At 46.3% G+C, this 27,290-nt stretch overlaps 1 protein-coding gene across 7 annotated transcripts; it reads right to left on the minus strand.

Moving 5' to 3' along the window:
* Positions 1-25,593, minus strand: Sgk2 (serum/glucocorticoid regulated kinase 2). Of its 7 annotated transcripts, none has more exons than XM_063248305.1 (14): positions 24,426-24,583; positions 18,512-18,762; positions 17,310-17,369; positions 16,938-16,987; positions 16,382-16,439; positions 16,152-16,235; positions 15,112-15,243; positions 13,451-13,563; positions 13,141-13,177; positions 12,084-12,170; positions 10,907-11,002; positions 9,900-10,055; positions 7,140-7,229; positions 1-1,297 (listed from the first exon to the last, which is right to left on the minus strand). In XM_063248305.1, exons 3-14 carry the CDS (start codon positions 17,343-17,345, stop codon positions 1,118-1,120), a joined length of 1,119 nt encoding a protein of 372 aa, XP_063104375.1. In that variant the 5' UTR covers positions 17,346-17,369; positions 18,512-18,762; positions 24,426-24,583; the 3' UTR covers positions 1-1,117. The 7 variants fall into 7 exon arrangements, with proteins under 7 accessions (XP_063104375.1, XP_063104376.1, XP_063104374.1 ...); XM_063248306.1 differs by lacking the exon at positions 1-1,297 and adding an exon at positions 1,303-2,725; XM_063248304.1 differs by lacking the exons at positions 1-1,297; positions 24,426-24,583 and adding exons at positions 3,717-4,080; positions 25,132-25,593.
* Between the last annotated feature and the right edge of the window lie 1,697 nt (positions 25,594-27,290).

Genomic DNA, 27,290 nt, shown 5'->3' on the forward strand with positions numbered 1-27,290 from the left:
GACAGCTTAACAGTTTTAATTTAGATTTATGTTTGTCTTCACCATGTACAGAGTAACTTGTCTTTTCACAACCACTGTCGCTGCAAATTGAAAAGGTGAAGAGGATGTTTGAAAAACTTTTCCCCCATTACTGAGAATCAAACCCAAGGCCTTGGCTAGGCAGATACACAGCTACATCCTCAGTTCAGAAAAATTCCCTTGTGAGGACGCTGCATTTTTGTGCAAAATTGAGTGACGGCTGCATTTAGGAATAAAAACAGAAATGCTGTAGAGTTGGGATAAGGCTTGAGCTGCTTCTGCCTGTTGTTAGTCAGTGTTTGCTAGAAGACCAAAAGAGCACCAGCTGGAAGCTCTTCTCCCACTGAGGCTATAGAAAAATGGGTTTTAGAGTCAGATGCCAGTAAGTTCAATTCCTGGCTGTGACTGGTACTGGCTGGCTGATCTTGGGCAAGTTGCTTCATCTTCCCGAGTAAATGTTTCCTATTTGTAAAGTGAGGTTAATAATTCCTAAATGCTGGTGTGTAATAAGGATTGTAGATAATGCATATAAGTTTTATATTGTGTTCAATAAACATAGGTGTAGCATGATCAATTTACTACCATAGTTTTTCTTCATTTTTATTTGTTTTGTTTGAAGGGTCACACTTTGTAGTGCAGGCTGGCATTGAACTCACTATGTAGCCCAGGCTGGTGGAAAACTTACAGTGATCCACCTGTCTCAGCCGTCTTAAGTGCTGGATAATAGGCATACACTACCATGCCTAGCTTCATTTTTCTTTTCTTTTTTTAAAATTTTTATTCGCTATCCTGCTTAAAACAATCCGATTTTACAATCTTAAAACAGAATCATGTTTTACAATCCACAGCTGATTGCATGCTTTTGAGAGTTTCATCATTTTTCTGACATTTATACAGTTGTTTTTTGTTTTGGGGAACTATAAGAATTTTGTCCTCAGGTTCTGTATTTGGCAATTAATAAGTGCTATTAAGAAGGAAATCAGAGTTTCTTTCAATGTTCTCAGCACATGTCAAAGTCTAATATTAGTTATTCCTGACCGACTTTTGATCTCCAATAAGTCAGTGCCACCACTGTTTTTCTCACCTTGGTCTCCCAGCTTCATTCCTCTGAGTTCTGGGGCACAATAGAGAGGGGGCCAAAAACTGAAGTAAAGGAGTGGGACTGAGTTAAGAGGAAAAGTGAATAAAATTGCCAGCATACACCATTCCTAAGAAAGTTCCTCTGCTTGTCTCCAAAGGAAAAAGCTGATAAGGCTATGCTGAAGAATGTACCGTGGGTCTGCGGAAAAAACAAAAAACTACTTTTATTTTATTTTATTTTTTTGTACCAGGGATCGAACTCACAACCTCACACTTGCCAGGCAGGTGCTTATGCTGCTGAGCTAAATCCCCAGCCCCGAAAAAACTACTTTTAAATAAAGCAGCATAATCCATCCCACAGGAGCAGAGTGTCCTTAATTCATGAAGTGTTACAAGCTCACATTTTGTCCAGTCAGAATTGCACTAGAAATGATTAAGCTTGAACACGTGGAGTTTAATGGATGGTCAGGAAGCTGTGGTCACCACATAGGCATGCCACACGAGATGGAGCACAGCATTAACTTGGCAGCCAACTCCTGCTAGGAACAAGGGTCCAGTTGAGGGTTATTCTTCAGAACTACTCTATCTCCACTGGGTTGCCTTGATGCTATTGCTTTACCAGGAACTCAATTTTGTGAGTACCATTACCACAACTACCATCTGAAAGAAAGCTCCTGATGCTTACTTTGGGTTCAGGTGTGGTACTTGAGACTCTCTGAATATTAGAAGAGGTTCAGATGATAGGCAGCCAAACCCAGTAACAAATGTCCAGTACTACCCACAACAAAGAAAGACACCATCAACATAGTACAGTAAAAGATGTTGATAACACCATACAGGCTTGTTACATATCTGTCATTTTATACATTGAGATAAAAATGCAAACATCAAGAAGCTCTCTGGTAAAGAATGTTAGCACCCTACAAGACTGTTACCGAGACAACACCATATTCCCACTGTCTCCTGCAGCTGGAACATGACTTTCACAGATGTCAGTTGAAGACTAGCCAGCATCCTCCCCTCTGGACGAGCACCAGCACCCCTTTGCTGTTAGGGGTGGTCATGTGCCTAGGCTCCATTACAGCAGGGGTTGGTTAACGAGATGTCAGGAGAAGTCACTGGGTAAGGCATCCAGGCAAGCTCTTCATTGGGCTCTTTGGCCACTCCCTCAACCCCATTCCTCTTTTATTCCTGCCCAGAAGACAAAAGTGGTGGCTAGACCACCAGCAGCCATCTTTTGATCATGTAACAACCATAATACTGGAAGCCATCTGTCACAAAGAACAGAAAAGAAACAGAAAGCTTCTATGTCTTGTGCCCTGTCTTACCATGCCAGTCCCAACTAACACTGCTTCTTTTAGGGAATGGAGAAAAATATACCTGTTTCTTGCTTAAGCCATCAGACTTACAACTTTGACTCTCATTACCAGCTTGCCTCTGTGGCTTCACAGATGCTTTACTCTTAACAGTTCAAGATGTCATTGTCCTCCTGTGCATAGGAAAATCCCAGGAATGCACTTGAGGCACCAGAGCTGCTGGCCACAGTATCAGGGGTGCAGCCAATGGACCTGGACACAGCTTCCTGGGTGAACTCTGGGTCAAAGTGTTTCAGGTCAGCAGGTCCTGCCTGTCAATATAAGCCAATGATGAGAAAGGAGCACTAGGATCAGCGCGAAGCTATAGACATAGATGTTGGGCTGTCCTGAGTGCCTCCTGGTCATCCACACTTAACTATCACTTTCCCATGCATTTACATCAATCAATTTCTGTCATAATTCCATGTGGTTGATTCCTCTAACATCCTGGCTCCCTGCCTGCTCCACACCAACCCTTGGTCAGCATATTCTTCCTGACTGCTTAGCAGGCATTTGTTTATGGCACTGGGAAAACAGGAGAACAAAACAAAACAAAAATGAACTTCTGCTTCGAAGGAGCTCACACTTATGTAAGTACTAGTAAGCCTGATAACTAGCACATATTCAAGCAGATAATTTAGGGTATTTATGGATCCTAGATCAGTGGTGGTGAACCTATGGCATGCATGCTACAGTGGACTGTTACTGAAAGTTCTAAAAGGTACACTATCACTGTCTAAAGAAAAGACAATAGGTATGACTATTCTGATTTGTCAACTTCGTTAGATTAAGAAACAGCTAGGGATGAGGATATAGCAGGTGCCTGCCTGGCAAATGCAAGGTCCTGAAGTCGATTCCTGACACACACAAAACCTAGATTAGTAAGCACTGTCCCGAGGGTGTCTAGGTAGGTCATAGAGGAATGACTTTGGGTACTTCATATGGTCCCTATCCTATTTGTCTCAAGCATTATTCCTTTGTTTTGCTTCCCAGCTGCTACGAACTAAAGCATTTCTGCTCTCCTTGTCATAAGGTTTCTGCTTTGGAGCCTGCAAACCATGTACTGAATCTATTGAAACCATGAGCTACCATATATTAAACCTTTCCTCCTTTATGTGGTGGTGTTGAGTATTGTGTCTCAGCAACAGGATGGCTAATACAATAGGATAATGTGATAGACTGGTGTTGCATTTGCTACTTTGGAGAAAGAACTGTGTGGGAGATTGAAAAAGGGATCACAGATTCCTGATTTCCATCCAGAGGTGGAATGTGTCTCCATCTTTTTAATGTGGGTTAGCTGTGTGACTTAGACCAAAGGGAAATTGACAAATGAGATTCAAGCTAGGCAAGCACTGTATCACTATGGCACAGCCCCAGCCCAAGTAGGGGCTTGAAAAATGCACACTGGAAATTGTCTCTCATGTTGTGCTTGGAACCCTGGGCCCATGTTGTGAACAAGCCCAGACCAGCCTGCTGGAGGGTGAGAGGCCTCAGGAAGGAGAACCCTGGTGATCTGGCTGTCTGCCAACTCCCAGACATGTGAGTGAAGCAGTTCTAGATCATCAGCTGCTGGCTGCTCCACTACTGACCGCAGACCTGAGACAGCTCTCGAGAAAACAGCTGGCCTCTGCACAGGAAAGGAAAGCATTAGGGGAAAGAGACAACCTACAGATTGCGGACATTTTTTTGCCAGTTCCTCCTCAGACAGAGGACTAATATGTAGAATAGATAAGGAACTAAAAAAAAAATTAGGCTCCCCCAATTTAAAGACCCAATCTAAAAATGGGCATCTGAAATGAATAGATGCTTCTCAGATGAAGATGTACAAATGGCCAGATGTTGGGCTGTCCTGAGTGCCTGAACATGAAATATGAAATAATAAACATGAAAAATGTTCAATATTGCCATATGAGAAATGCAAATTAAAACAACACTGAGATTCCATCTCACTCAAGGAAAAATGGCTATCACCCAGAAATCAATCAATATCAAATCTGGCAAGGCTGTGGGGGAGAAAGGAACCCTTCCTCACTTTGGTGGAACAGTGAACAGATACAACCACTATGGAAATCAGTATGGAGATTCCTCAAAAAACTGTTAAGTAGAAATCACACTTCCCCTTCTAAGTATCTTCCCAAAAGAGTTAAAGACATCATACCAAAGTGATGTATGCATACCCAATATTATAGCAGCACAACTCATAGTAGCTAAATCTTGAAAATGGCCTATATATTCATTGACAGATGAGTGAATTAAAAATGTGTTCATATACAATGCAGTACTACTCTGCCATAAAAGGATGAACTTAAGTCATTCATAGGAAAATGGATATACCTTGAGGGCATAATGTTAAGTGACATAACTCAGATCATATAAAATAAAAGATAGTTAATGGGAAAAAGAGAAAGAAAAGTATAGTAATCCAGTGCAGACAATTTATCTAAAAGTGTGCTTTTACTTACTATAATTGCCTTGCCTGTTTTATATGTTGTTCGAACTATGTCTTATTTTTAATCTGTATATATGATAATTAACTATAAGGTCTTCTAAGATAAATGAATCTGATGCTGGAAAAATAAAAGGAGTGGCTTAGGGAGAAGGGAATTGAAATGTGGTTTTTTTAATTTGCTTGTTTGTTTGTTTTCATACCTGGAATCAAACTCAGGACTTCACACTTGCCAGGCAGGTGCTGTGCACTGAGCTGTGTTTGTGGCCCTGAAATGTGTTATGTTCATGTACCAATCTCCTACAGTGAGTATAATCATTATGTACTTCAAACATGTACTAATCAAAGTTTTTTTTAAAAATGGCTGCCCTGACAGACTAAAAAAACCACCCAGCTGACACACAGACTCTGAATGAGATAAAGGACTATTTTGGGAGGCTACCTGGTATTGGGCTGACTTGTTATGAAGCAAGACTAATCAATACAGACTTTTTGCAGAGCAGATTCTGTCTAGGGAGATGACACTGTCCTCTGGGTTTCAGGACGGAAGCAGCTGAGCGAGTGGAAGTGTCTGCAGGATGGTTTTAGCATGTAGCTCTTGGGCTGTGGAACCAAACAGGCCCTGACGTCCAGTTTCTAAAAAAGCTTATCGGCCCGGGGTGTAATCTGGGTTGCAAAGTTCCAGGACCAGAATGTAAATCCTGGTCATAGCCCTGGGCATTGTTAGATGTGTTGCCTTAGACAAGCAGCTATTTTCTCTTTTTGTTTGTTTGGTTGGCTTTTTTTAACCAAAAAAAAAAAAATAGAATTTGACACTAAAGACACTTACTCAAGGTCCAGCAAAGTGGTAGGCAGCAGAACCAGAATTCCATGCCCAGTATGTCTCCCTCTAAAGTCAGTGTACTGCTCTGTTTTAGTGCTGCCTTCCTAGGAGTGTGTGCAATGCTGGGGATGGAACTGAGGACCACACACCTGCTAGGCACAAGCTGTACCACTGAGCCACACCCTAAGCCCCGTTCCTAGAATTCTGTATATTTTTTTCCCTCTAGGCTGTATGTTTGACATTGTTCTTACTGCCTTTAAAATTCCCAAGAAAAAAAGGGTCGGGACATAGCTTAGTGATAATGATTATGTAGCACTTGCAAGTCCCTGGGATTGATCCCCAGAGCCACAAAGTAAAATAAAATAAAATTCCAGAAGAAGAAACTGTTTAGATGTCTGGACTGAAGGCATCCTGTCTGACAACTGTCATCAGGACTCTGGTGCTCCACAAAGCTCAGTGTCACATTCCTGGAATCCCAGGTACTTGGGAGTCTAGGGGAGGAGGATCACAAGTTTGAGGTCAACCTGGGTAGCTTAGCAAGACCCTGTCTCAAAGCTAAAACTAAAAGCCTGAGGATGTAATTCAGCACTCCCTGAGTTCAACCTCCAGCATGTTCTGCAGAAATGAAAAGGATGTGTTTGGGAAGCACTTCTGGTGCTCAGATACACACAGAGAAGTAAAAATACTTTGCAAGATCCAGGGAAATAGATCAGTGTGAAGGCCCTTGGTTCAGTTCCTAGGGGATTCCAGAGGCTGCGGGGAGAGAACGGAAGAGAAGAAAAGGTACAAGCAAGAAAGGACTCTAATCTAGACGTGACTTAAGTTATGTGGGAGGATATACATAGGTTGTATGTAAATATGATGCCATTTTATATAAGAGATTTGAGCATCCACTGATACCAAGGAACAATTGTACATCCAGGCATGCATACATTTATATATATGCATACACATACACAAAAAGTGTGATTTAACTATGTAAAAACTATAACCTGTATAGAAAGAAAGACTAGAAGGAAGTCACCAGGTGGTTTCCCTTAGGTAATGAGATACCAAACATTTCCTGATTGTTGTTCTCTGTTTTATACACTGTACAAGGCACGTATGTCATTTTATTATCAGGAAAAGTCTGAAAATATTTCTATAGGAGGTGCCTCTGGCTGGGAGTGTTAAGGGACACAGAGCTGTGTAAAATCCATGAAGGGCTCTGCCGCCAGGGTTATGGTGCCAGCGATGAGGGAGGGAGTGACAGGATGGCTCCTTCCTCGGGGCTGAGTCAGCCTCTGACTCGGTGGCTATGGGCAAATCATGGAGACTCTTAGTCCGGCTTCCCCCACTGTATGAAGAGAGTTGGCCCAGATTTCCTCCAACTCCCAACAGCCCTGGGAATCCAGAATAGAATTCTAGGGCCCCTTACCACATTTGGGTTGAAGGGTGGAGTCAGTCTCTTGTGGTATAAGTCATCCCAGTTTATGGGGCTGAAGAAGACATGGTTCTTTATCTCGAGCTGTAGGAAGAAGGTGCCAATCAGAAATCACTGTCCTCATCTGTGCTCTCCCTGTCCCATGCCTCCAGAGATATGACACTACCAGTCAACTGGCTGTCACCTAGATAGTCCCTTGTAGTTTTTGTTGGTTTCCTGGGACAAGACAGCATTCTGCAGCCAGGCCTGTCACTTGTGCACCATCCAGAAGCCAAACCCTTGCCCCAGCACTGGTTTATTCCACAACTAGACTGAGCTCCCTATAAGGTCTGGGGGCTTGTCAATGAGCAACACTTTGGAGAGAATTTCAAGAGGGGTGAAGGAAGAGTTCTGGGAGGAGCTTCACTCCACTCTCCACCAGTGCATCCTGAGTCTTCCAGAATGCAATCCATGAGCCAGGCATGGTGGTACATGCCTATAATCCTAGTTCTTGAGAGGCTAAGGCAGGAGGGTTGCTGCATATTTGAGGTCAGTCTGAGCAAAATAATGAGTTCAAAGCCACCTGGAATTACACAGCAAGACCTTGTCTCAAAAAACAAACAAATAAAACAAAACAAAAAAAAACCGGGGCTGGGGATTTAGCTCAGCGGCATAAGTGCCTGCCTTGCAAGTGTGTGGTCATGAGTTCGATCCCAGGTACCGATAAAAAAGAAAAAGACAAACAAAACAAAACAAAACAAAACCACACACACACTAGAGAACTCTAGAGAAATTGACCAAATCACTTCATTAAGGAAGGCCTGAAAAATAACACCCTGAGAAAAGTTGCAGATTCTCAGAGACCTAGGAATTAGGATTCAGCCCTGGGCATGATCTACCACTTCTCTCAATCAAAATCAGCATTAATACTGACGTCTTCCCGACTTCCTGTGCTAGTAATACTGCCGTGGTGAGTTAAAAAGCCAAGTCCAAAGTATCTCCAGAATACTAAAGAAACTGGTAACTCAGGAGCTGGATGGGCAAAGTAAATTTTTCTGGATATTCTCTTGCACCCTTTCAATTTTTGATACCAAGGATCGAACTCACGACTGTGCACTTGCAAGGCAGGTGCTAATGCCACTGAGCTAAATCCCTGGCCCCACCCTTTCAATTTTGATCTCCACGAATGCATAACTTATCTTAAAAGTCATACCTATTCCCTTTGGAGGGAGGGGACCTATCTGCATGGAAATACCCTTTCTTTACGCAGGATAAAGATGGGCAGGTACATGATCTAACTGTTGTGCCTCTTTACAGTGTCTGCCTGGTGGGGCTTTTGGGACAAACACAAGACCGTCCCATATGCCAGGCATCGATCTAAGAGTTCTGGTGTGTATAGGGGGTAGTTTGGAACCACCTGCATATATCAAGGGACTTCTGTACTAAAGCCTCCTTTTTTTTTTTTTTTTTTTTTTTTGGTCTTTTTCGTTTTTATCGGTACCGGGGATCGAACTCACGACCGCCTGCTTGCAAGGCAGGTGCTTATGCCGCTGAGCTAAATCCCCAGCCCAAGCCTCCTTTTTTTAAAGCCAAATGATGTTATGTTTTCTTTTCTTTTACCTCTTTTTAATGTAGTACTAGGGATTGAACCTAGAGCCTCAGCACTGACCTACATCCCCAGTCATCATCCTTTTTGAGACAGGGTCTTGTTAAGTTGCTAAATTGCCAAGGCTGGGTTTAAACTGACATCTTCTTGCTTCAGCTTCCCAGAGTGCTGGGACTACAGCCATGTAACCCCTGGATGAGTTTATGTTGAATGTAAGCTTTTGTTGTTTTTATTTATTTTTTATTATTCAGGGTGTCACTATGTAGTTCAGGCTGGCCTCAAACTCAAGGCAATCCTCCTGCCTCAGCCTCCCAAGCACTGGGATTACAGGCATGTACCACCACACCTGGCTATAAAATGATTTTAAAAGTGCTACTTTATTTTTTTTATATTTTTTGGTATTGGGAATTGAACTCATGACCTTGTGCTTGCCAGGCAGGCACTTATGCCTCTGAAATAAATCCCTGGCCCTCTATTTTTTAAAGTGCTACTTTAATAAAAAAGAATTGAGACCTTCTTAAAAGAGAATAACAACTTTATATTTCAAGTGCCTAGCCTGAGCTCTGGCAAAGAGAATTATCCAGATATTTGTGTAAAGCCAGTTCACTGTGTTCTCTGCGTAAAAGCCAGAGGAAACTTAGGTCAGAACACACAAAACTTACTACTGTCCTCCTTTTTCCCCCCAAGGACTTTTGCACATGCCTGTGTCTGGGGTGCCCTTACCCAGGCCTGTGCATGGCTCTTGCTTATCTTTCAAGTCCCAGCTTCACTGTCACTTCCTCCCCTTTTCATTATTGTTTCTATGTGCTCAATGTTAATTTCTTTCCTGACATTTGTCACTTTGTGATGATTGTATATAATTTTTGTCTTTTTGTCAGCCTCTTCCCATACCTAAGCCTAATACGGGCAAAAACCCCGTCTATTAAGTCTCTAGTACCCAACTCACCCTATGTGCCTGCAACATAGTAGGTGTTCAGTAAAGATGGATTGACTAAAAGAACTGAAGAAAAGAAAGTAGTTGGCTAGCAGCACAGTGAATTTCCAGGTGAGTCAGTTAGTGACGCCTGGTTTTAGTGGGCAGTAGGAGGCATGTTGGTTTGTTCCTGTGCTACCTCTGCAGGAACCCGGGAGCCCCAGAGTGGCCCGTGCTATACTGGCAGGTCACCTACAAAGTCTGCCTTGGAGCCGAGTCTCTGCCTCTGGTCCTTGTGGAGAAGGCCTTGTAGGAGGTCACAGGCAGCCACTGTCTGGCCCCCAGGGATCTGTAGCGGCTGGTGCAGAATGTTTTCGTACATCTGGGCAACATCTCGGCTGTAGAAGGGTGGCTGGTGAGAGAGGGAGAGAAGCTGTAAGGTCACCCATGGGGCACAGAAACAGGATCCAGGGAGACTCGGACCAAGTGAGTAGGGTGGAGGAGTCAGTCAGACCTATGTCTTGTGCACCGGCACACGGGGAGAGTCAGCAGCTCCAGGCTTCTAGCACAAGGGAGACGGTTGCCAAAAAGTCCCGAAAGCTCTGCCTAGACGGGAGGCTCCCCTTTCCCAGCTCTCCTATCCAGCTTATGCCCAAGTTCATACTTGACTTTCACGATTTCAGTCCAGTTCATAACCATCTTAGTGGGGCTGCGGTTTCCCAGATGAGGCTCCGGGGAATTAAACCACACAGCAAGTAGGGAAGAGAGCCAGGCCGCAAGCTGTACCCAGGGTCCAACTCTCGTCCTGCCGCTCTTCTGGCTCCTCTACCTGCTGGCCTCCTGAGTGTCTAGTCCTTGCCCCCCACCATGCCATGCTGGGGAATCCCCAGAGAGGAGCCCGCCCGGGCTCCACACAGGTCTCCACCTAGGCAGGTCATTCAGGAAGGGCATCTCACCTATCCGCACTGTGACCTTTCCTGGCCTCAGTGTCTCACTCAGCAAAACAAAGCTATTCTATATCCTTCCTTCAGTGCTAGCCTCCAAAGGCTGCTTAGGTCTCTAAGGTAAAATGGTAGGTTATAAAGTTTAAAGTGCTAAACTAACTGTGAAAAAGTAGATAGGATACTTATAGTCACATTGGTATCATCTTTCTGCACTGAGGACAAGATGGCTCATTTCTTTCCCTGCACAGAGCTTAAAGAGACCCATCCACAGCTGTCTCCAGAACCAGATGTCCCGTGTATCCAGCAGCATCCTACTCACCAGGCCGTGCAGCATCTCGTAGACAACTGCTCCTAGACACCACCAGTCCACTGCCCGGTCATAAGGCTCTTTACGAAGCACTTCGGGAGCCAAATACTGTTGGGGAAACATACTTGTTTGAAACACATTTATTTGAAAATACCCAGTTTCTATATCTGTACACAAAGCACTTAAAGGTCAGCAGGGATTGATTCTATTAGGACAGTCATGAAGTTGGACACATGCTCATTCAACTTCTATTCCCCAAAGACCTATTTTTTGCAGGGTCCTTTGATGTGTTCTAGTGACACAGAGATCAGTCAGGACTTCCCCGTACAGCTGAACATGCTACGTATCACGCAGAAGTTTGTTTGTTTGTTTTGAAGACAGGGTCTTGCTATGTGTGCAGGATGGCCTTGAACTCTATCGTCCAGACTGGCCTCAAACTCATGGTTTCCTGAGGCCTGTCACTAGGGTTTCAAGTACGAGCACGGGCCACATTCCTTAGACCTTGTCTTTTCGGCTCCTCACTGCATTGTGAGAGTACTCTCTGGACTTTCCCGTTGCAGCCTCCAGAGTGCTGGAATTATAGACATGTGCCACCACCCTGGCAACATAGATGTTTCACCAGCCAAAGAGGTAAAGAAGCTGCATTCCTGGTTCTGACCCATTCACCAAGCTGTAACTAGCTCAGAAGTACATTTGGCAACTTTATTTTTGCTTAAAGATGTGCTTTTCCTAACTAGACTGTGTACAGTGGGTACCTTCTTCGAACTTGCACTGCTGGCAGTTTCCTGGGAAAGGATGGCTCACTGTTAAGCTTTGGAGGCCCGTTTTCATCCAGTGAACATTCCCAGACACAAACACAGGCAGTAGCTCCTGCTCAGGGAAGTCACCTGTCCATCAGCTATCACAGCACTAGATGGAGGAGAAACATCTGAGATTCCAAGCCCAGCCTTCCAGGAATATGGAGAAAGCACAGTAGCTCCAATGTTGCCCTTGGTCAGGTGAAAAGCAGCTGCCTCCCTCTGTAGCCCCTGCCCTGGTCCCTGTCCAAGCCACTGAGATCCCTTTTGAGCTAAAAGTCCAAGATTAGTAGGAGTTCAAGAAAAGGCTATAACCTCAAGGCTGTAGTGAGCCCTCAGCAGCATACAACAGACACGTGGAATTACTGCTGAGATGCACTTAAAACACTTACCTCAGGGGTACCGCAGAATGTGGACGTGGTCTCCTCGGGCTCTACACCTTCCTTGCAAAGGCCAAAATCCGTCAGCACCACATGTCCCTGAGGACAAGAGACATGGGCAGGAGGGTGGCCTTAGGGATGTAGCCAGGTCTAAATTGAGTCCCACATGTTACACCCAGAGCAGTGGCTGTGGGGTCTAATGCTCAGATGGAGAGCAAAGGCCCTGTAGACTCCTAGACTAGATATCACAAGTACCAAAGGGCACAAGGCTGGAATGTGGCATTCCACTGTCTTCCTAAGCTCATCACCAACTAAGACAGCACTGGCACCTCCAGATGTTCCTTCTGGACAGCAATCTCCTTGACAGAATGCTGGGGCTCAAAAAGCAGCCACACCTGTAGCAGCAGGGCAGGAGAGCACAGTGGGTGGATACCGCAGGGCTCTGCCCAGACCCCTCTACTAGAGTTCCAATTCCCATTGTCCAGTGCTGGGACATTGTCTCTGCCTACAGGTAGTCCACGCCCAGTGACGGGTCCATACAGAGGCACAAAGGCCCGGGCTCTTTGCATCAAAGATCCTAAAGGAGAGATCCTAAAGAGTGATCTCAGCTTGGGCCTCCACCAGGTGAGATCAGCTGAGCTGATTCCTCTGCCCAGGCCCATCTTATTCAACCCTTTTAAGCTGCATCTCGACAGTGCTCCCCAATAAGCTGCTTGCACTCACTTCTCCATCTCAAAGTGTGTTTCCAGGGAACCTGGTCCAAGTAAAAAGGACTATAAAATCCACTAGCCTCTACCTGGCTCCATCTCTAACACCCCATGTTAAATATACACACATATATACATATACATGTACGCATAATCTCCCTACATCTAACATACATATCTGTATATTTATATATAACACATATACATATGTATATGGGCACACATACAGAAATGTATCCTCTACCCAGGTGGATGCATGTACAATGCTTACATACATGTACTTACAGATACACTGCAACCATGCCGAGACATAACACACACACACACACACACACACACACACACACACACACACAACCAACCTGGCAGTCCAAGAGAATGTTCTCTGGCTTCAGGTCCCTGCACAAAATAAGAGAAAATAGCCTGGTGGTGTCTCAGCCATTTAGTGAGAGTTGGGGACCCTGGGTCCAGGTGGAAGGACTAGTCATGGAGGATCTCAGAGGGAAGCTGGATACTTGGCTGTAGGAAAGAGGATGCCCCAACTCTACCCCAGCTTCTGACCCCCTCTCAGACAAAAATCCAGGCTCACCAGGATTTTGTTGGGGTTTAGGTGTCCACACAACCCCTGGCTTTTGGAGCGGGGACTGGCTTTGAACCACTGGTAGACCTCACCTGTAAATGATGTTGAGGGAGTGCAGGTAGCCAATGGCACTGGCCACCTCAGCGGCATAGAACCGGGCCCGGGGCTCCAGGAACCTGCGCTCCCGCTGCAGGTGGAAGAAGAGCTAGGGGAGGAGGCATGTGAGAGAGGTTATTTGGTTCCAGCTTCCAGAGTACAACGCAGGGGCTCATGTGTCTCTACTATTGTACCCATGGCTCAGCCACCGCAATGTGAGTTGCAGATCCAAGGGGGTGTGCTGGCCCTACCCCACAGATCAGTCAGCACATCCAAAGTGTCAGCGGGAGGAAAAACTAATTAGCATTGATTAAGCACCTTCAGTGCTCCAGGCTCCAAGCCAACTTCCCTTTCATATCTCTTATCTTGTTTGGTCCTCATGACAACCTTCAAAGCATCGAGCATAATGCTAGTTTTGTGTAAAGGGAACTGGGTGTTCAGAACAGTTAGCTGACTTGCCAAAGATCATGGGGCTTACAGTTGGCAGAGATGAGATTTGAAACTAGGTGACTCAAAGGTGTGCTTTTCCTCCAATTCAAGAGATACAGTGATTACTGCGGTGTGGCCATTTGTCCTGATCATCAGTTTGACTGGATTAAGAGATGCTCAGTGGCTTAGTAAAGCAGACTTCCAGGCATATCCAGGTGAATTACAGAGGCACGACACTGCCAAATATTTCTGGTTCCTAGCTCTTTCTTCTGTGGTGCTTTCTGGAAGCCATAAAGGGAGTAGTTTTTCTTCTACCCTGCCTTTCTGCCAGGATGTTTCTGTCTTGAAGCCTGCCTACTATGGGCTGAACCCTCTGAAATTTTGAACCAAAATAAACTTCTTCTCCTTTAAATTGTGATGTTAGGTATTTTTTGTGCCAGCAATGAGAAAGCTGATCAGTACAGACTGTCACAGTATGCCCAGGTTACCTGTCACCATGGGCCAATCTCTTGATCTGTCATCATTCAAGGTCCTTCACTTAGGGACACAGGACAATGATTCTCCTCTTGGCATAAGACTGGAAGGTATTCAGTCATACAGGTTAAGTCTGGGCTTACTGAGGGGGAGTCCTATTACATGTTGTCATCTTGCCCAGTGAGACAGAATGAAGTCCAATAGGGAGTCCAGATTGTCCCAGCTATGCTTCTGGGTCACAAGGTAGCTCAGAGCTATGTTTACAATAATGACAGAATACACCCCACCCTGTGGCCTGTGGTGTAAAATTGGAGCATTGCAAATCTTTTTTTTTTTTTTTTTTTTGTCTTTTTCATTTTTATCGGTACCAGGGATCGAACTCACGACCGCCTGCTTGCAAGGCAGGTGCTTATGCCGCTGAGCTAAATCCCCAGCCCCGCAAATCTTGACCATAAAGCTCTTCTTACCATTAACCTTTCCCAGATTGATTGAAGTGAGTCTGTGGGCAACTTCACATGGGAAAGGCATGAAAAAGCAGTGTGGCTGGGTGTGAGACAAACCTACACTCAAATCCTCATGTGGACCAGGTGACCTTGAGCAAATGTTACCTCCCTGAGCCTCAATTGCTATATCTACAAAGTGCATCTGTTCTAAGAACTCAGATCATTCTAGACCTGGCACATCATGGGCATGTGGGATGGATACCTCCCAGCCAGCAGCCAGCCCAGGGGAGCCTCCCTGCAAGCCTACTCACCTCCCCTCCGTTGACATAGTCGAGCACAAAGTAGAGCTTCTCAGGGGTCTGGAAGGAGTAGCGCAGGCCCACAAGGAACGGGTGCTGCACGTTCTTCAGGAGCACGTTGCGCTCTGCCATGATGTGGCTCTTCTGTGAGTCACACAGACAGGGGACCATGTCACCGCCCACCACAGCCCCTTTCATCGCAGTACAATCCCACCTGCCCTTGATAGCAGGGGTTGCCCTGCCGAGGACTTTCTCATCCCCCAGCTCAAGCACCCATGATGGTTCCCTATGCCTCTTAAAGCCAAGTCCAGGCTCCTTGCTAGCATCCTTGGGGCCAGAGTGGTTAGACTCATCCCCAGCCACTTCTTGTCAGTATAATTTCAGCCCCTGGATCAGAGATTCCTGTTCCCAAGGGGAAAATCAAAGCAAATTTGATTCTATAAATGAGTCAAAAAATAAATGAGGGGAAAAAAGGAGCCATATGCTATCCATATTCATGCCTTTGTTCATGCTAATTTTCCCGCTTGGGCATCCATCCCACCCTCAGTCCACTGGAATGCTACTGTCAAGGCCAACTGCAAGACCATTTCCTTCAGAAAGACCTCACCTCCTCCCCTCACGATGTTCTCATTAGCTTTAGTTACTCTCCCAAGTCCCCTGACTTGACCTTCAGTCCTAATGGGGTTGGCTGGGGTTGGATCTTAAAGAGACTCAAAAGGTGGAGGCATCTAGAAATCCAGCTGCCCTTGGCTTGAAGGGCATTTGGAGAGCACAAAGTGTGCAGGAGGGGAGCCTGGCACCTTGACAGGACAGAAAACACGTGCTTCATGCAGACTTGTGTTTCCCACAGGAAGGCAGAGGCCCTCTAAATGAGGCACTAGGTTTCCTCCCTCGAGATGGAACAGCCTCCTGCATACTCACTGGACCCCTTGCTGTGGCCACTTCTGCACCCAGCTCTGTGGGCCTCTTGGAAGTGGGACCATTTTTGGAAGCCACACAGGGTTGGAGAGCTTTTTGGAGGAGAGGAAGTGCCTGTGCCTGAGTCCTGTTACCTCTTTGTTCTTTAAGATGGACTTTTTCTGCAGCACCTTCACTGCGTAGAAGGTCCCATCAGACTTGCGCTTGGCCAACAGGACCTGAGCAGGAGCACAAAGGCAAGACCCTATGGATGACTACTTCCGTTATGCAGGAATGTGAGCTCTCTCTTTGCACATGCAAGTGGTATGGGGGGGGGGCAGAGGTGTCTGGAGAAGGGCAGACCTACTCTCTCCTGTCCACTCACCTTCCCATAGTTCCCTTTACCAATGACTTTGAGGAAGTCGAAGTCTGTGGGACAGGCACTGGGGGAAGAGAGAACATGGATCAGCATTTCCAGGCTCCTGAGTATAAATCTAGGCTTCTTTTTAACTTTGGGATTGGAAAATGCAAGCAGCCTTCAAGGGTCCACATCTCCACGACCCTAAAGAACCCATCCTCACAGCCAAGAGAGGCTTGTAAGACTTGCCTTTCCCCTCAGGGAGCTCATAGTTAACAGGCAAGGAAGGAAAAACATCCCACTGCATAGAAAGCAGGGATTGGCCTCTCCCAACGCTGAGAATGGCCTGTGACTGGGGAGTTGCTAACAGTGCAGGTCTTAAGGGACAGTGTTCCAGGCAAAAGGCTCAGCATGAGCAATGGCTAGGGAAGTAGTGGATGACGATGCTGGGGGAGGGTTCTGAGCCCAGATGAGAGAGGGACTTAATCACCATCCCAGAGACTTTGGATTGTATTCCCAAAGCAAGAGGAGCTAGCTCTGAGGGAAGCCAGGTAGGAAAGTCACTTGACCAACCAGAACTCACTTTGGGTTGGCTGAAGGCCCCAGGTTGATGTTCCCATTGTCCCTGGAAGGCTGAAGACATTTTTAAAAAAGAGGTGATTAATAGACCCTCTTTCTTTCCCCAGCCCAGGCCTGGTCTCTTCTCCAACATCTCATCTGTCTTCACAACCAGTTCCACAATTTTTCCACCCCATCTACTTCTTGAAGCCCTCATTCAAATCTCTCCTCAATTTACTCTCTAAATGACCCATCTCTGTGAGCCACTGTGATCTCTGTTGCCTTCCAGTCCTGGTCTACAACAGCCTATGGACTGGCCAGTGTCCCTTCAGATTTGCACAGACTTGGAAGAAAAGTGAGGCCCCCAGTGCTGGGTGGGAGACCAAGAACTACTCACCTGTGGGCTAGGGATCTCAGCCGGGCTGGATGCCATTCTGTAGTCACGCTTGGGTGGACTCTGGGGGTGTAGGGAGAGGAGGTAAGAGGAGAGAGACCTCTTCCAGTGATTCATACATAGTGGTTCTCTCCTGCCTTCCCAACCCTGAATCCCTGCCTCAGCTCGAGCAGCTCCTATCCCACAGGTTCACAACCCCTGCACAGAGAGGACAAGAAGTGGACTCAGCCTTTATCACTAAATATCTCGGGAGGGATGGAGCTGGAGTCAGGGACAGCCTGTCCCAGGCTCTCCCAGGACTGGGTTCAGCCAGGGCAGCAAGACCCCTGTGAGCCACAGCAGTCCCATAACCAGGGCAGGAAGGAACCTTGCAGGCCTAAAGTCTGAAACCATTCTTCTATGTGGGCACCCACAGGTAGGCACCAGAGGCCTAGAAAAGTGCTTTCAAGGGTTCTGGTTGTAAGGGGCAGGTTGTAATCCCGACTCCCCTATAGGCTGTCAGCAATCCCCAATTCCTGTGGGCAGTCCCAGGCTGAGCTCTGTGTTGACTGTAATTTTACCACAAGGACTTCTACTCAGTGTCCAAGAACAGCAGTTGACTGGACTGGAGCCAAAGAGAACTCTAAGATTGGCCAGTGTCTATCATCTGAGGTCAGGCAGCAGAGGGAGTGACCAGCTAGTCTACGCAGCCAGCAGTGCCGTGTTTCCCCTGTCCTTGTCCTGTGACGTGGAAGAAGTCAGGGTGTCTGGGTCCTGGTTAAAGATGCTGAGGACCCCACAACCCCTGCACTTCCCACTCGGAAGGTCAAGGATAAGAGCCAAGATCTCACCCAAGATCCCAGTTGCTCACAGAACTTGCTCGCAGAACTGGAAATTGTGCAACTCAAGACATACTGGCCCACTGTGGGCCCCAGGCAGCAGTCTGGCCTCTCTGAACAGATATCACCAATTGTTACAAGGCCACATTAACCTTAACCCTAACCCTTCTCCGCAGCTAGGAAAGTGACCACAGGCGAAAGGAGGGAATCCTGCAGCCAGACTCCACTGAGAGGCCCAGCCCTGCAAGATCCCAACAAAGCAAGCTGCAGAAGTGCAGAGGAGGGAGCGTGGCTGGGCTGGCTCCCACCGGCAGCCGGTACCTCCTGCCCCCAGGGCTGACCCTGGTGGCTCCTGCGCTAGGCACAGACTTTACCGATCCCACATACCTGTGCGGTCTGAGGAAAAGCCTCCGGGGAACCCAGCAGTGGAGCCAAGAACAGGCAGCAGACAAGGGCTTCTCTCTGTTCTCCCAACAACAGCTGAAGTGTCAGTGCCTGGTGCTGGCCCGGCCCAGCACAGAGCTCACAACTCCCAGTGGTGGTGACTGTGGCGAGGGGGCTGGCTGATGTCACACGGGATCCAGCAGAGCTTAAGATGGGACAGGAGACCTCTGTTTCCTTGGAGACACCATTGCCCCCTGGGAGAATGGAAGAGGGAGGTGGGTAACAGCTCAGGGGAGCCTGGACCCTAGGGCTTGTTGGAATGAGTGTGATCATGTGGTTCAGGGTGTGTGTTGTGTGTGTATGCAAGCATTTTGTACACAAATTTATTTCAGTGTGACCCCATCTTTTATGTATTTATGTCTGCGAGTGTCTATGCATCATTGTGCTTCGACATATGTATGGTGTGGATGTTTTTCAGTATGTCTGTGTATGGTGTGTGTCAGGCATATTTCATAGATGTTAGCATATTTATATCAGGGTGTCTGTCTGCAGATGAGTGTGTGTTAATATGCACATGTATGTAAAACCACGCATGTTTGTATAGGCACATCATTTGTGTGTCTGTGTCCACACTTGTGTACAGCAGTAAATTTCCCTGTGTGTGTATGCTCACGTGTGCACACATGGAGGGGGGCTGTCTCTAAGAACACACTTTCCAGGTGCTGCATGGACCCCTGGGGCAGAAGCATCTGTCATTGTGGCTTGAACACTGACCACTGAGAGCACTCCATTCCCAAGAGTTAACAGGGATTTCAGAGAAAGCTGGAGTTGGGGCTCAGGTCACCTGCCTTGGTCTTTGACTGCTGAGCACTTGGCCCTTTGCATCTTCCCTGCTGGCCACTTAAGCTCTGGGCCACTGTCCATGGGGCAGGCCTGGTTGGCCCACAGCTCTCTTGCTCTATGGGGGACAGCATAGGGCATCCTGCCTCACAAAAGCTTTGCTCTCTGATGAAAAATTGGGTTTGTGTGGGGAGCCTTCCTTTCTCTAGATACTTATGAGGGGTGAGAAGGTGTTAGGGAGACGGGAGGAAGGAAGGAAGGAAGGAAGGAAGGAAAGAAGGAAGGAAGGAGAGGAAGGAAGGGAGGAAGGGAGGAAGGAAGGGAGTTGATAGGTCCAACAGCCCTGGACCTTCTGGAACTTTCTATGTGGCCACAAACTACAGCTCTCTGCAGGCTCTGAAATGCAGGAAACTGGAAAGTGTTGGTCCAAGAAAAATGAATAAACAGTGCTGAAGCCCAGCATCTTGCCACAAAACAGAAATATTGAACCAGTACACAGATGTTCTAGATGTCATGTTGACAAAACACATACCCGGAGCAAGGACATTTCTTTTCAATAACAAGCACTACTTGTAAGAGTAAAGTAACCACAATAATAATAACCTCAATGTTCCCCCACAGGGCACTTCACAACACCCTCTGGCTCTGAGAGCTCCCCCTTTTCACCTTATACCATTGCTGCTCCATTGAGATGCTTCCCATGTATGTTTTATTCAGTTAAACTCCTCAAGGATTGACTGGAATCATCATTTCCATTCGTTATCTGTTCATTTCTTGTGCCCTTTCCAAGCAGGGCTTCATCCCAACACTCAATGCTTCTGTGGATGGTGGCCTAAGCCAGGGAGAAACTCCATCCACATCTCTGCATCGTTCTTTCTTTTTTTCCTCCGTGTGTGTGTGTGTGTGTGTGTGTGTGTGTCGGTCTGTCTGTCTGTCTGTCTGGGGATTGAACCCAGAACCTGAGCTACATTTCAAGCCCTTTTAAAATTTTACTATATATAATGTCTTTTTTTTTTTTTTTTTTTTGTCTTTTTGCTTTTTATCGGTACCGGGGATCGAACTCATAACTGCCTGCTTTGAAAGCAGGCGCTTATGCCGCTGAATTAAATCCCCAGCCCCATATAATGTCTTTTTGATACAGAGTCTCTTTATGCAGTTCAGGCGGGCCTTGAACTCACTTTGTAGCCCAGAGTGGTCTTGAACTCACAACGATCCTCCTGCCTCAGCCTTCTGAGTGCTGGGATTACAGGTATGAGCCACCACGCCGGGCTTTACTTTATATTTTTAAATATTTTTTGAGATAGTGTCTCATTATGTATTCCAGGGTGGTCTTCAACTCACTGTGTAGCTCAGGCTGGCCTCAAACTATGGTGACGCTCTTGCCTCAGCCTCCTCAGTGCTGGGATCATGGGCATGTGCCATCATGCCTGGGCTTATTTTTAAGTTTTGAGACAGGGTCTCACAAGTCACAAATTGGCCCAAGCTTTGAATTTGTAGTCCTCCTGCCTCAGCCTTCCAGAGTGCTGGGACTACAGGCGTGCACTACCACGCCCAGCTCTGTGAAGGCTCAGGCACACTCATTTTACCTACGTGGCTTTGGGAACTCCTAGTGCTCCTTAGGTAACACTGCCTACTCCATCTCTATGCTGGATTCTCTCCTCTTTCAACCCTTCAGCCTTGGCTCAATCCTTGGATCTCTGTACTTATTCCTTAGAGGATCAAAACCAGTTTTATAGCTTAACTAACTGTATTAGACAGTTCCAAGATTTATTTCTTTAGTTCTGATTTTCTCTATAGCTCTGGCCTTACATATCTGCTTCCTGACAATTTGCTATGTATCTAGAAGCATCTCAGCCTTGACATGTCCAAAACAAAAGCATTGACTCCTATACCTACCTCTGTGCCCCAGCCTACTCCTCCCTCAGTCATCTCACTATAACCTACTCAAAACTTCAAGCTAGAAGCTGGAATTCATTCTTGAAACCACAGTGTCACTCCATCATGAAATACTCTTCAAATCTATCCGGAAAAGAAAGCTAGCATGTTGAGAAGAAATTTGCGCTCCCATGTTTATTTCAGTATTGTTCATAATAGCAAAGATAGGGAATTTGTATCCATCAATGGATGAATGGGTAAAGCAACTGTGGTATACGTATACCATGGAATACTACTCAGCATCAAAGGAGGAGTCCAAGCCTTTGCTGAAACTTGGATGAACTTGGAGGACATGATGTTGAGTGAAACAGAAAAGATAGATACTGTGTGATCTCATTTGTGGAATCTAAAAAAGCTGACCTCACGGTAAAGTAGAACAGTGACTCCAGAAGCTGAGGAAGCAAGCCGTAGAGACTCTAAGGAGAATGATTAACAAGTAAAAACTTACAGACAGGAGAAAGACACTCTGGTCTTCTATTGTAAAGTGACTATCCTTAATGATCCTGCATTACATTTCCAAATAACTAGTAGAGAAGATTTTGAATATTTTTCCCACAAAGAACTGAAACATGTTTGAGGTGAGGAGTAAGCAAAATATCTTGATTTGAATACTATTCCGTGTGTACATTCGTGAAACATCACATTATAAATATGCACAATTTTCATGTGCCGATTAAAAACAATTCTTTAAAATCTCCAGAGCCCATGCTGTTCATCACAGTGCTACAGCCAGAGCTGAGTTCCCATCGCTACTTCAGTAGCTCCTCTGCACGCTGCCTTCCCTCACCCCTTCACTCCTTACCTAAATACTACACAATATTTCACCATCAAAAGCCTTTCAAAATGTACATCAGATCATGTGCTTTTATTGCTCAAACCCCATTGCACTTGTTATTTGTAGCAGCAGGTATGAACCTGGAGAACATTATGTTAAGTGACTGTCCCCAGGGCATCCGCCCTCTGGCCCCATCTTACCCAGCTCCCTGGCTTACTCTGGCTATTGCTGTTCCATACACAAAGCACTCTCTCACCTCTGACTCTGTTTTCCCTCTGCTTACAAAGCTCTTCCCTAGGCTTGTCTATGGCTGGTTTTCACTAACGCGACATGATCACACTTTGGCGTCACCTCTTGGAGAGGTCTATGCTGATACAGATGGCAGGTTTTCCTGGTTTGGTTGGGACTCAGGGCTCTCAGTGCTATAGCCCAGTACAATCCTGGGCAAGCAAAGGGCATCCTTCTACTGTGAATTTACTTTTTCTTTCTCTATTTCTTTTCTAGCAGAGTTGTTTTTTGAATCTTTCTTTTCTTAGTTATAATTACTAGCATATATTAATTGAACAAAATACTGGCCCCTTTGTGACATTTTCTTTTTTTGGTACCAGGGATCAAACTCACGAACTAGTGCTTGCCAGGCAGGTGCTTACGCTGTTGAGCTAAATTCCTGGCCCCTTTGTGACATTTTCATACATCTTTGAATGGGCCTGGAATATTTTAGATATTTAGAACATATCTGACCAGTGAGACCAAGTAATGAATTGATAAATCACATATAAAATGGAAATTATGCAATCAAAAGCTCTATATTAGCCTACACAAATCAAAAGAGAAACATATATCCAAAAAAATATCAGCCAAAAAAAATCAAGTTTCAAGATGCACTAGGGGTATCAATTTTGTAAAAGTAAAAAGCAGCAAACATGACTATGTACATTTGTATGTACAGACACACACACACACACACACACACACACACACACACACACACACGAGGCAAGAGGCCATGACACTAAATTCTTAGGTTAAGTTCTTTTTATTAAGCTACTGTGTAAACTTCTCATGTTGCTGCTGTCCAGTTAGTACCTCAGTGCGAAGTCCTGGTGGGAGCTTTGACATGCCCACTGCCCACCATCACCTCAGTTATAATCTCCACACCTGAGCAGCTCAGTGCCTAAGGCTTTCTTTTCTCTTGCACCATGGTGGCTTCCTGATCAGTATCCTTCTCCTGACGCTTTGACCTACAGTGGCCCCTGGTGAATTCCGAGGGGGTTGCCCAAGCCCCTGCTAAAATCCTCGAGCCCGTCCCTTCCCTATCTTACCGCAGCCTAGGTCTGCCTTCACATCTCCCCAAAGGGTGCCTGCTTCCATCGGCCTGGGCTGTGGTTGTCCCTCCTTACAACACCCCCTCAACTCACTAGATCTGCTTGCTCAGCCTTCCCTGGGCCCTCATCTGCCTTCCTCAGAAACCTTGCAGACACCCCTGCCTCATACCTGCTTCTGCTGCTACACCTGTCTCAGCTCCACCGTAATCCAAGTGTTTGGCTGACTGGCTCAAGGGCCAGCTTGATTTTATTTTCTTCCCACAACCTCACGAGTTAGGAAGTATCATTGTGTTAAGGAGGAGGAAACAGACATGGAGAGGAAGAGCAACTTAGCAGTCAGGACAGATCAGCTGTTTAAGTCAAGCTATTTGGGAAGCTGAGGCAGAAGGATAACAAGTTTGAGGCCAGCCTGAGCAGTTTAGTGAGACCTCCATCTCAAAAGTTAAGAAAGAAGGGGGTTAGGGATACAGCTCAGTATAGAATGTGTGCCTATTGGAAGGGGTCCTGAGCTCAATCCCTAGCAACACACACACACACACACACACACACACACACACACACACACACGAAGAAGGAGAAAGAAGAGAAGGAAGAAAAGGAGAAGGAGAAAGAGAAAAAGAAAAAGTGAAATAGAATAAATGATGTAAGTAGGATCTGAACTCCTGGATGAACCAGTCTGACTCTAAAAACTATGGCCTGGAATTCTGACAGATTAGAAATTTTAAAAAGGAAGGAATAAATGTGAGAAGTAAAGATGTCATTTAGTTACTTAAATGGAAGAAAAATTTAGGCAGGTAGTTGGTAGAGGAAAAAAAGGAAAGAGAAGAATGATGTTGGGAAAGAAGAAAGAAAATCAGAAAGAAAAAAGGAAGAAAGAGAGAGAGGAAAGAAATTTGGAAGGAGAAAAGGAAGGCGTGAGGGAGGAAGAAGAGGAGATAGATAGGAAGGGAGCCAGTCAGGTCCCTCGTTAGTCCGCTCAGCAGACTGGCCTCTCCACTGACAGGCCGGAGGCAGGTGCCCTGCACACAGGTAAGCCTCTTACCTGGTCACTCTGGGTCCCAGTGCCGGTCCGGGAGAGCTGTGGCCTCGCTGTCTGCATGGTCCTTCTGACCGGGAACCCAATCCTAACTTGCCAAGCAACCTTCCTTGGCAAGAGCGACCTGTCACCCACTGGCCAGCTAGAGCTCAGCCTCCTAGTCCTGTCAGCTGGGAGCTGCCTTCGGGCTTCCGGTTACTAATTAACCACTGGACTGAATGATCATTCTGGCTGCACCGTGGGCTGCAGGACAGCCCTTCCCTGGGGACCCTCTGAGCTTTTAAAAGCTACAGCTAAAAAAAGGGGGGGGGGCGCTGAGTTTTAAACTTCATTTGTATGACCTTGGGCAAGTGATTTCAACCCCTGGAGCCCCAGAAGAACCTCCTTGAAGGTGGGTCTCTGAAGTCCCTTTCATCATGTCACATATCCATTCCCTGGGATTGCCCCCTTCCCAACGTCTGCCTGAAACACTGACTTTTCCCCAAAGCCAGCAGCGCAATTTCCGTTTCTCTCCAAGCCTGGTGAAGAGACCATGAAAAGACTTGTCTCACCTGACTCCTGCTTCCACCCTTTCCCTGAGGGCCACCAGCCTTTCTGCTGAGTCTTCTGTGACCCTCCCAGAGATGTGCAGCGCATTCCGTCCTGACCGGTGCTTTGGCTGGACACCTTGGCCCATGCTTTGCTGAGCCAACAGCTGCCGCCCAGAGCTTACCTGCCTTGGCACAGGCCTGCAGGAGAATCAAAGCTGAGAGGAGATCCAGGGCCTGTTCTGTCTTGGAGAACTGAGGCCCAGAACAGGACTTGGCTAGTTCTGTTCACAGGAAAAGAAGGCTTTCTTGTGGTTGCTCCAAAGCTGCCCAGGCAAGGGAGGGACCTGGCTCACTGAACAGGCGTGCAAAGCTCTACTCAGTGGCCCCTCTGCAGTGGACTCCTCGAAGTCTGACTTCGCTTTGCTTCCACCCCTGCCTTTCCATTCGGATACCAACAACTTCATGGTCAGGTCCAGTGTTTCCAAAACGGACGGCTCTGACACGCTCCAGAGCCCTGCATGGCCACGCTCCTCACCTCCAGCACACACATCAGCACATGTCTGGCCTCAGCCCAAAGAGGGGAGGCAGCTGGCCCAAATGCACAGAGCAAATCAGGAAAACAGTCTGGGTCCTGCCCCTTCCACTGTGCCGCTCCTCCACACTCCTCCCACCCTGTACTTCCAGGGCTGGCTGTTAAAAAACCACACAGTGGTTATCAACTGTACAAACTGTACAAGAAACCCCCGCCCCGTACCTTTATCATGCTGTGGGGCCTTGCACACACTAGACAAGTGTGTCTACCACTGAGCTACACACCCAGCCCTCAAAAGTTTCATCATACGGATGAATGTCAAATAAAAAGTGAAAGCTTCCCCTCCAGACCTGTCTTCAGTTTCATTCCCAGAGGTAAGTGCTGGTAACTAAAAAGCGACAATCATTTCTGATGTTGGTCTTGCCCTAATTGATATACCGTTTTTTCCAAAAAACTAAGTCATGCTATACATATCATTCAGCAATCCATTGATTTTTCTCCCATGCTTTTTTCCATGGCAACACAAAAATCTAACTTTTTTTTGTGGTGGGGGCTGTCTTTTTGAGACAGAGTCTTACTATGCAGTTCAGGCTGGCCTTGAGCTCACCGTGTTTTTTGTTTTTGTTTTGGTCCCCAGGGATCAAACTCATGACCTTGTGCTTGCCAGGCAGGTGCTTAAACCGCTGAGCTAAATCCCCAGCCTCTTGAGCTTACTTTGTAGCCCAGCCTGGTCTCGAACTCACAATGATCCTGCTGCCTCAGCCTCTGAGTGCTGGGATTACAGGTGTGCTCCACCACACCCAGTTTAAAAGCTCAACATTTTTTTAACAACAGCATTACACTGCGTGGTCTTGGATCAACTCCACTGCTCCTATTTTTCTATTCCTATATCATGAAAGTGCCCATTTGCGGGGGGAGAAGGAAAGGGAAAAGAGGGTAGCTGGTTGAAATGGAGTAAGCTACACTAAATGCAGGTATGAACTTCCTGAAACAAAGCCTAGCATTATCTAGTATTAACATACAACAATAAACCAGCACAAAATAAAAGTACCTGTTTCATGATTCTTTGAATAACACTGCAGACAACATCTCTGCTGTCACATCCTGTGGCCTTGTGCTCATATTTTTGTTGGATACAAACTTTTGAAAGTGGGAGTACTAAGTGAGTTTTGACCTATTTACCAAATTTCTATAAAAAGTTCTGCCAGCAGACGTGGCTACTCACAGTGCTTGAACTTATCCTTCCTTCTTAGTGATGTGCAGTAACTGCCAAGGCCGCTTGTGAGGCGACATAAATCCCCACCCTGGGCATCTTCTTTTCCCTTCCTTCTTCCATGCCCTCCCCATCTCCCTGCAAGGACTCTGTTGTTTGGTAATGAAAGCCTAAGCCACGGTCTCAGGGATGGAAAGCGGCAGCCCCCTCCAGGAATATTCCCTCCAGTTCAACCTTTCTCAGCCCATTTCTCTGTCCTCCAGCCCCACTTCCACCTCCACCTCCACGCCTACCCACGGATTCCTCTACAGGGAGAGAAAATACCTGGCCCAGGGTCGGTACAGACAAATCTGTTACTCAGGAGACTTGGGAGCAGGACCCTCGTGCCAACAGACTCACACGTGGGCCTCAGTTTTCTTTAGGGAAAGAAAAAAGATTTTAGATGTGAAAAATGCATGAAGTTAAAAAAGGACTGACTATTGGGTAGAAAATGAAAAAGGTTAGTTCTTTATCCTCATCTTTTTAAAAAAAGATCTTTCCTTGGTATTTATCTCCTTGTGTCTAAATAACTTTATATTACTACTTTTCCCATCTTA

The sequence above is a fragment of the Cavia porcellus genome, unplaced genomic scaffold (genome assembly GCF_034190915.1).
Source record: "Cavia porcellus strain 051 isolate PalLab524CR breed Dunkin Hartley unplaced genomic scaffold, mCavPor4.1 scaffold_5, whole genome shotgun sequence".
In the NCBI taxonomy this organism is placed as follows: Eukaryota; Metazoa; Chordata; class Mammalia; order Rodentia; family Caviidae; genus Cavia; species Cavia porcellus.

What these genes read in the sequence shown, in the direction of transcription:
- Sgk2 (XM_063248304.1), bottom strand. Translation starts at nt 17,345, where the DNA reads ATGGCATCCAGCCCGGCTGAGATCCCTAGCCCACAG. An exon ending in ACTATGTCAACGGAGGGGAG is followed by an intron (nt 13,564 to 15,111) that starts GTGAGTAGGCTT and finishes CTCCTCCCCTAG; the next exon opens with CTCTTCTTCCACCTGCAGCG. An exon ending in TCCCTCAACATCATTTACAG is followed by an intron (nt 13,178 to 13,450) that starts GTGAGGTCTACC and finishes TATTTTGTGCAG; the next exon opens with GGACCTGAAGCCAGAGAACA.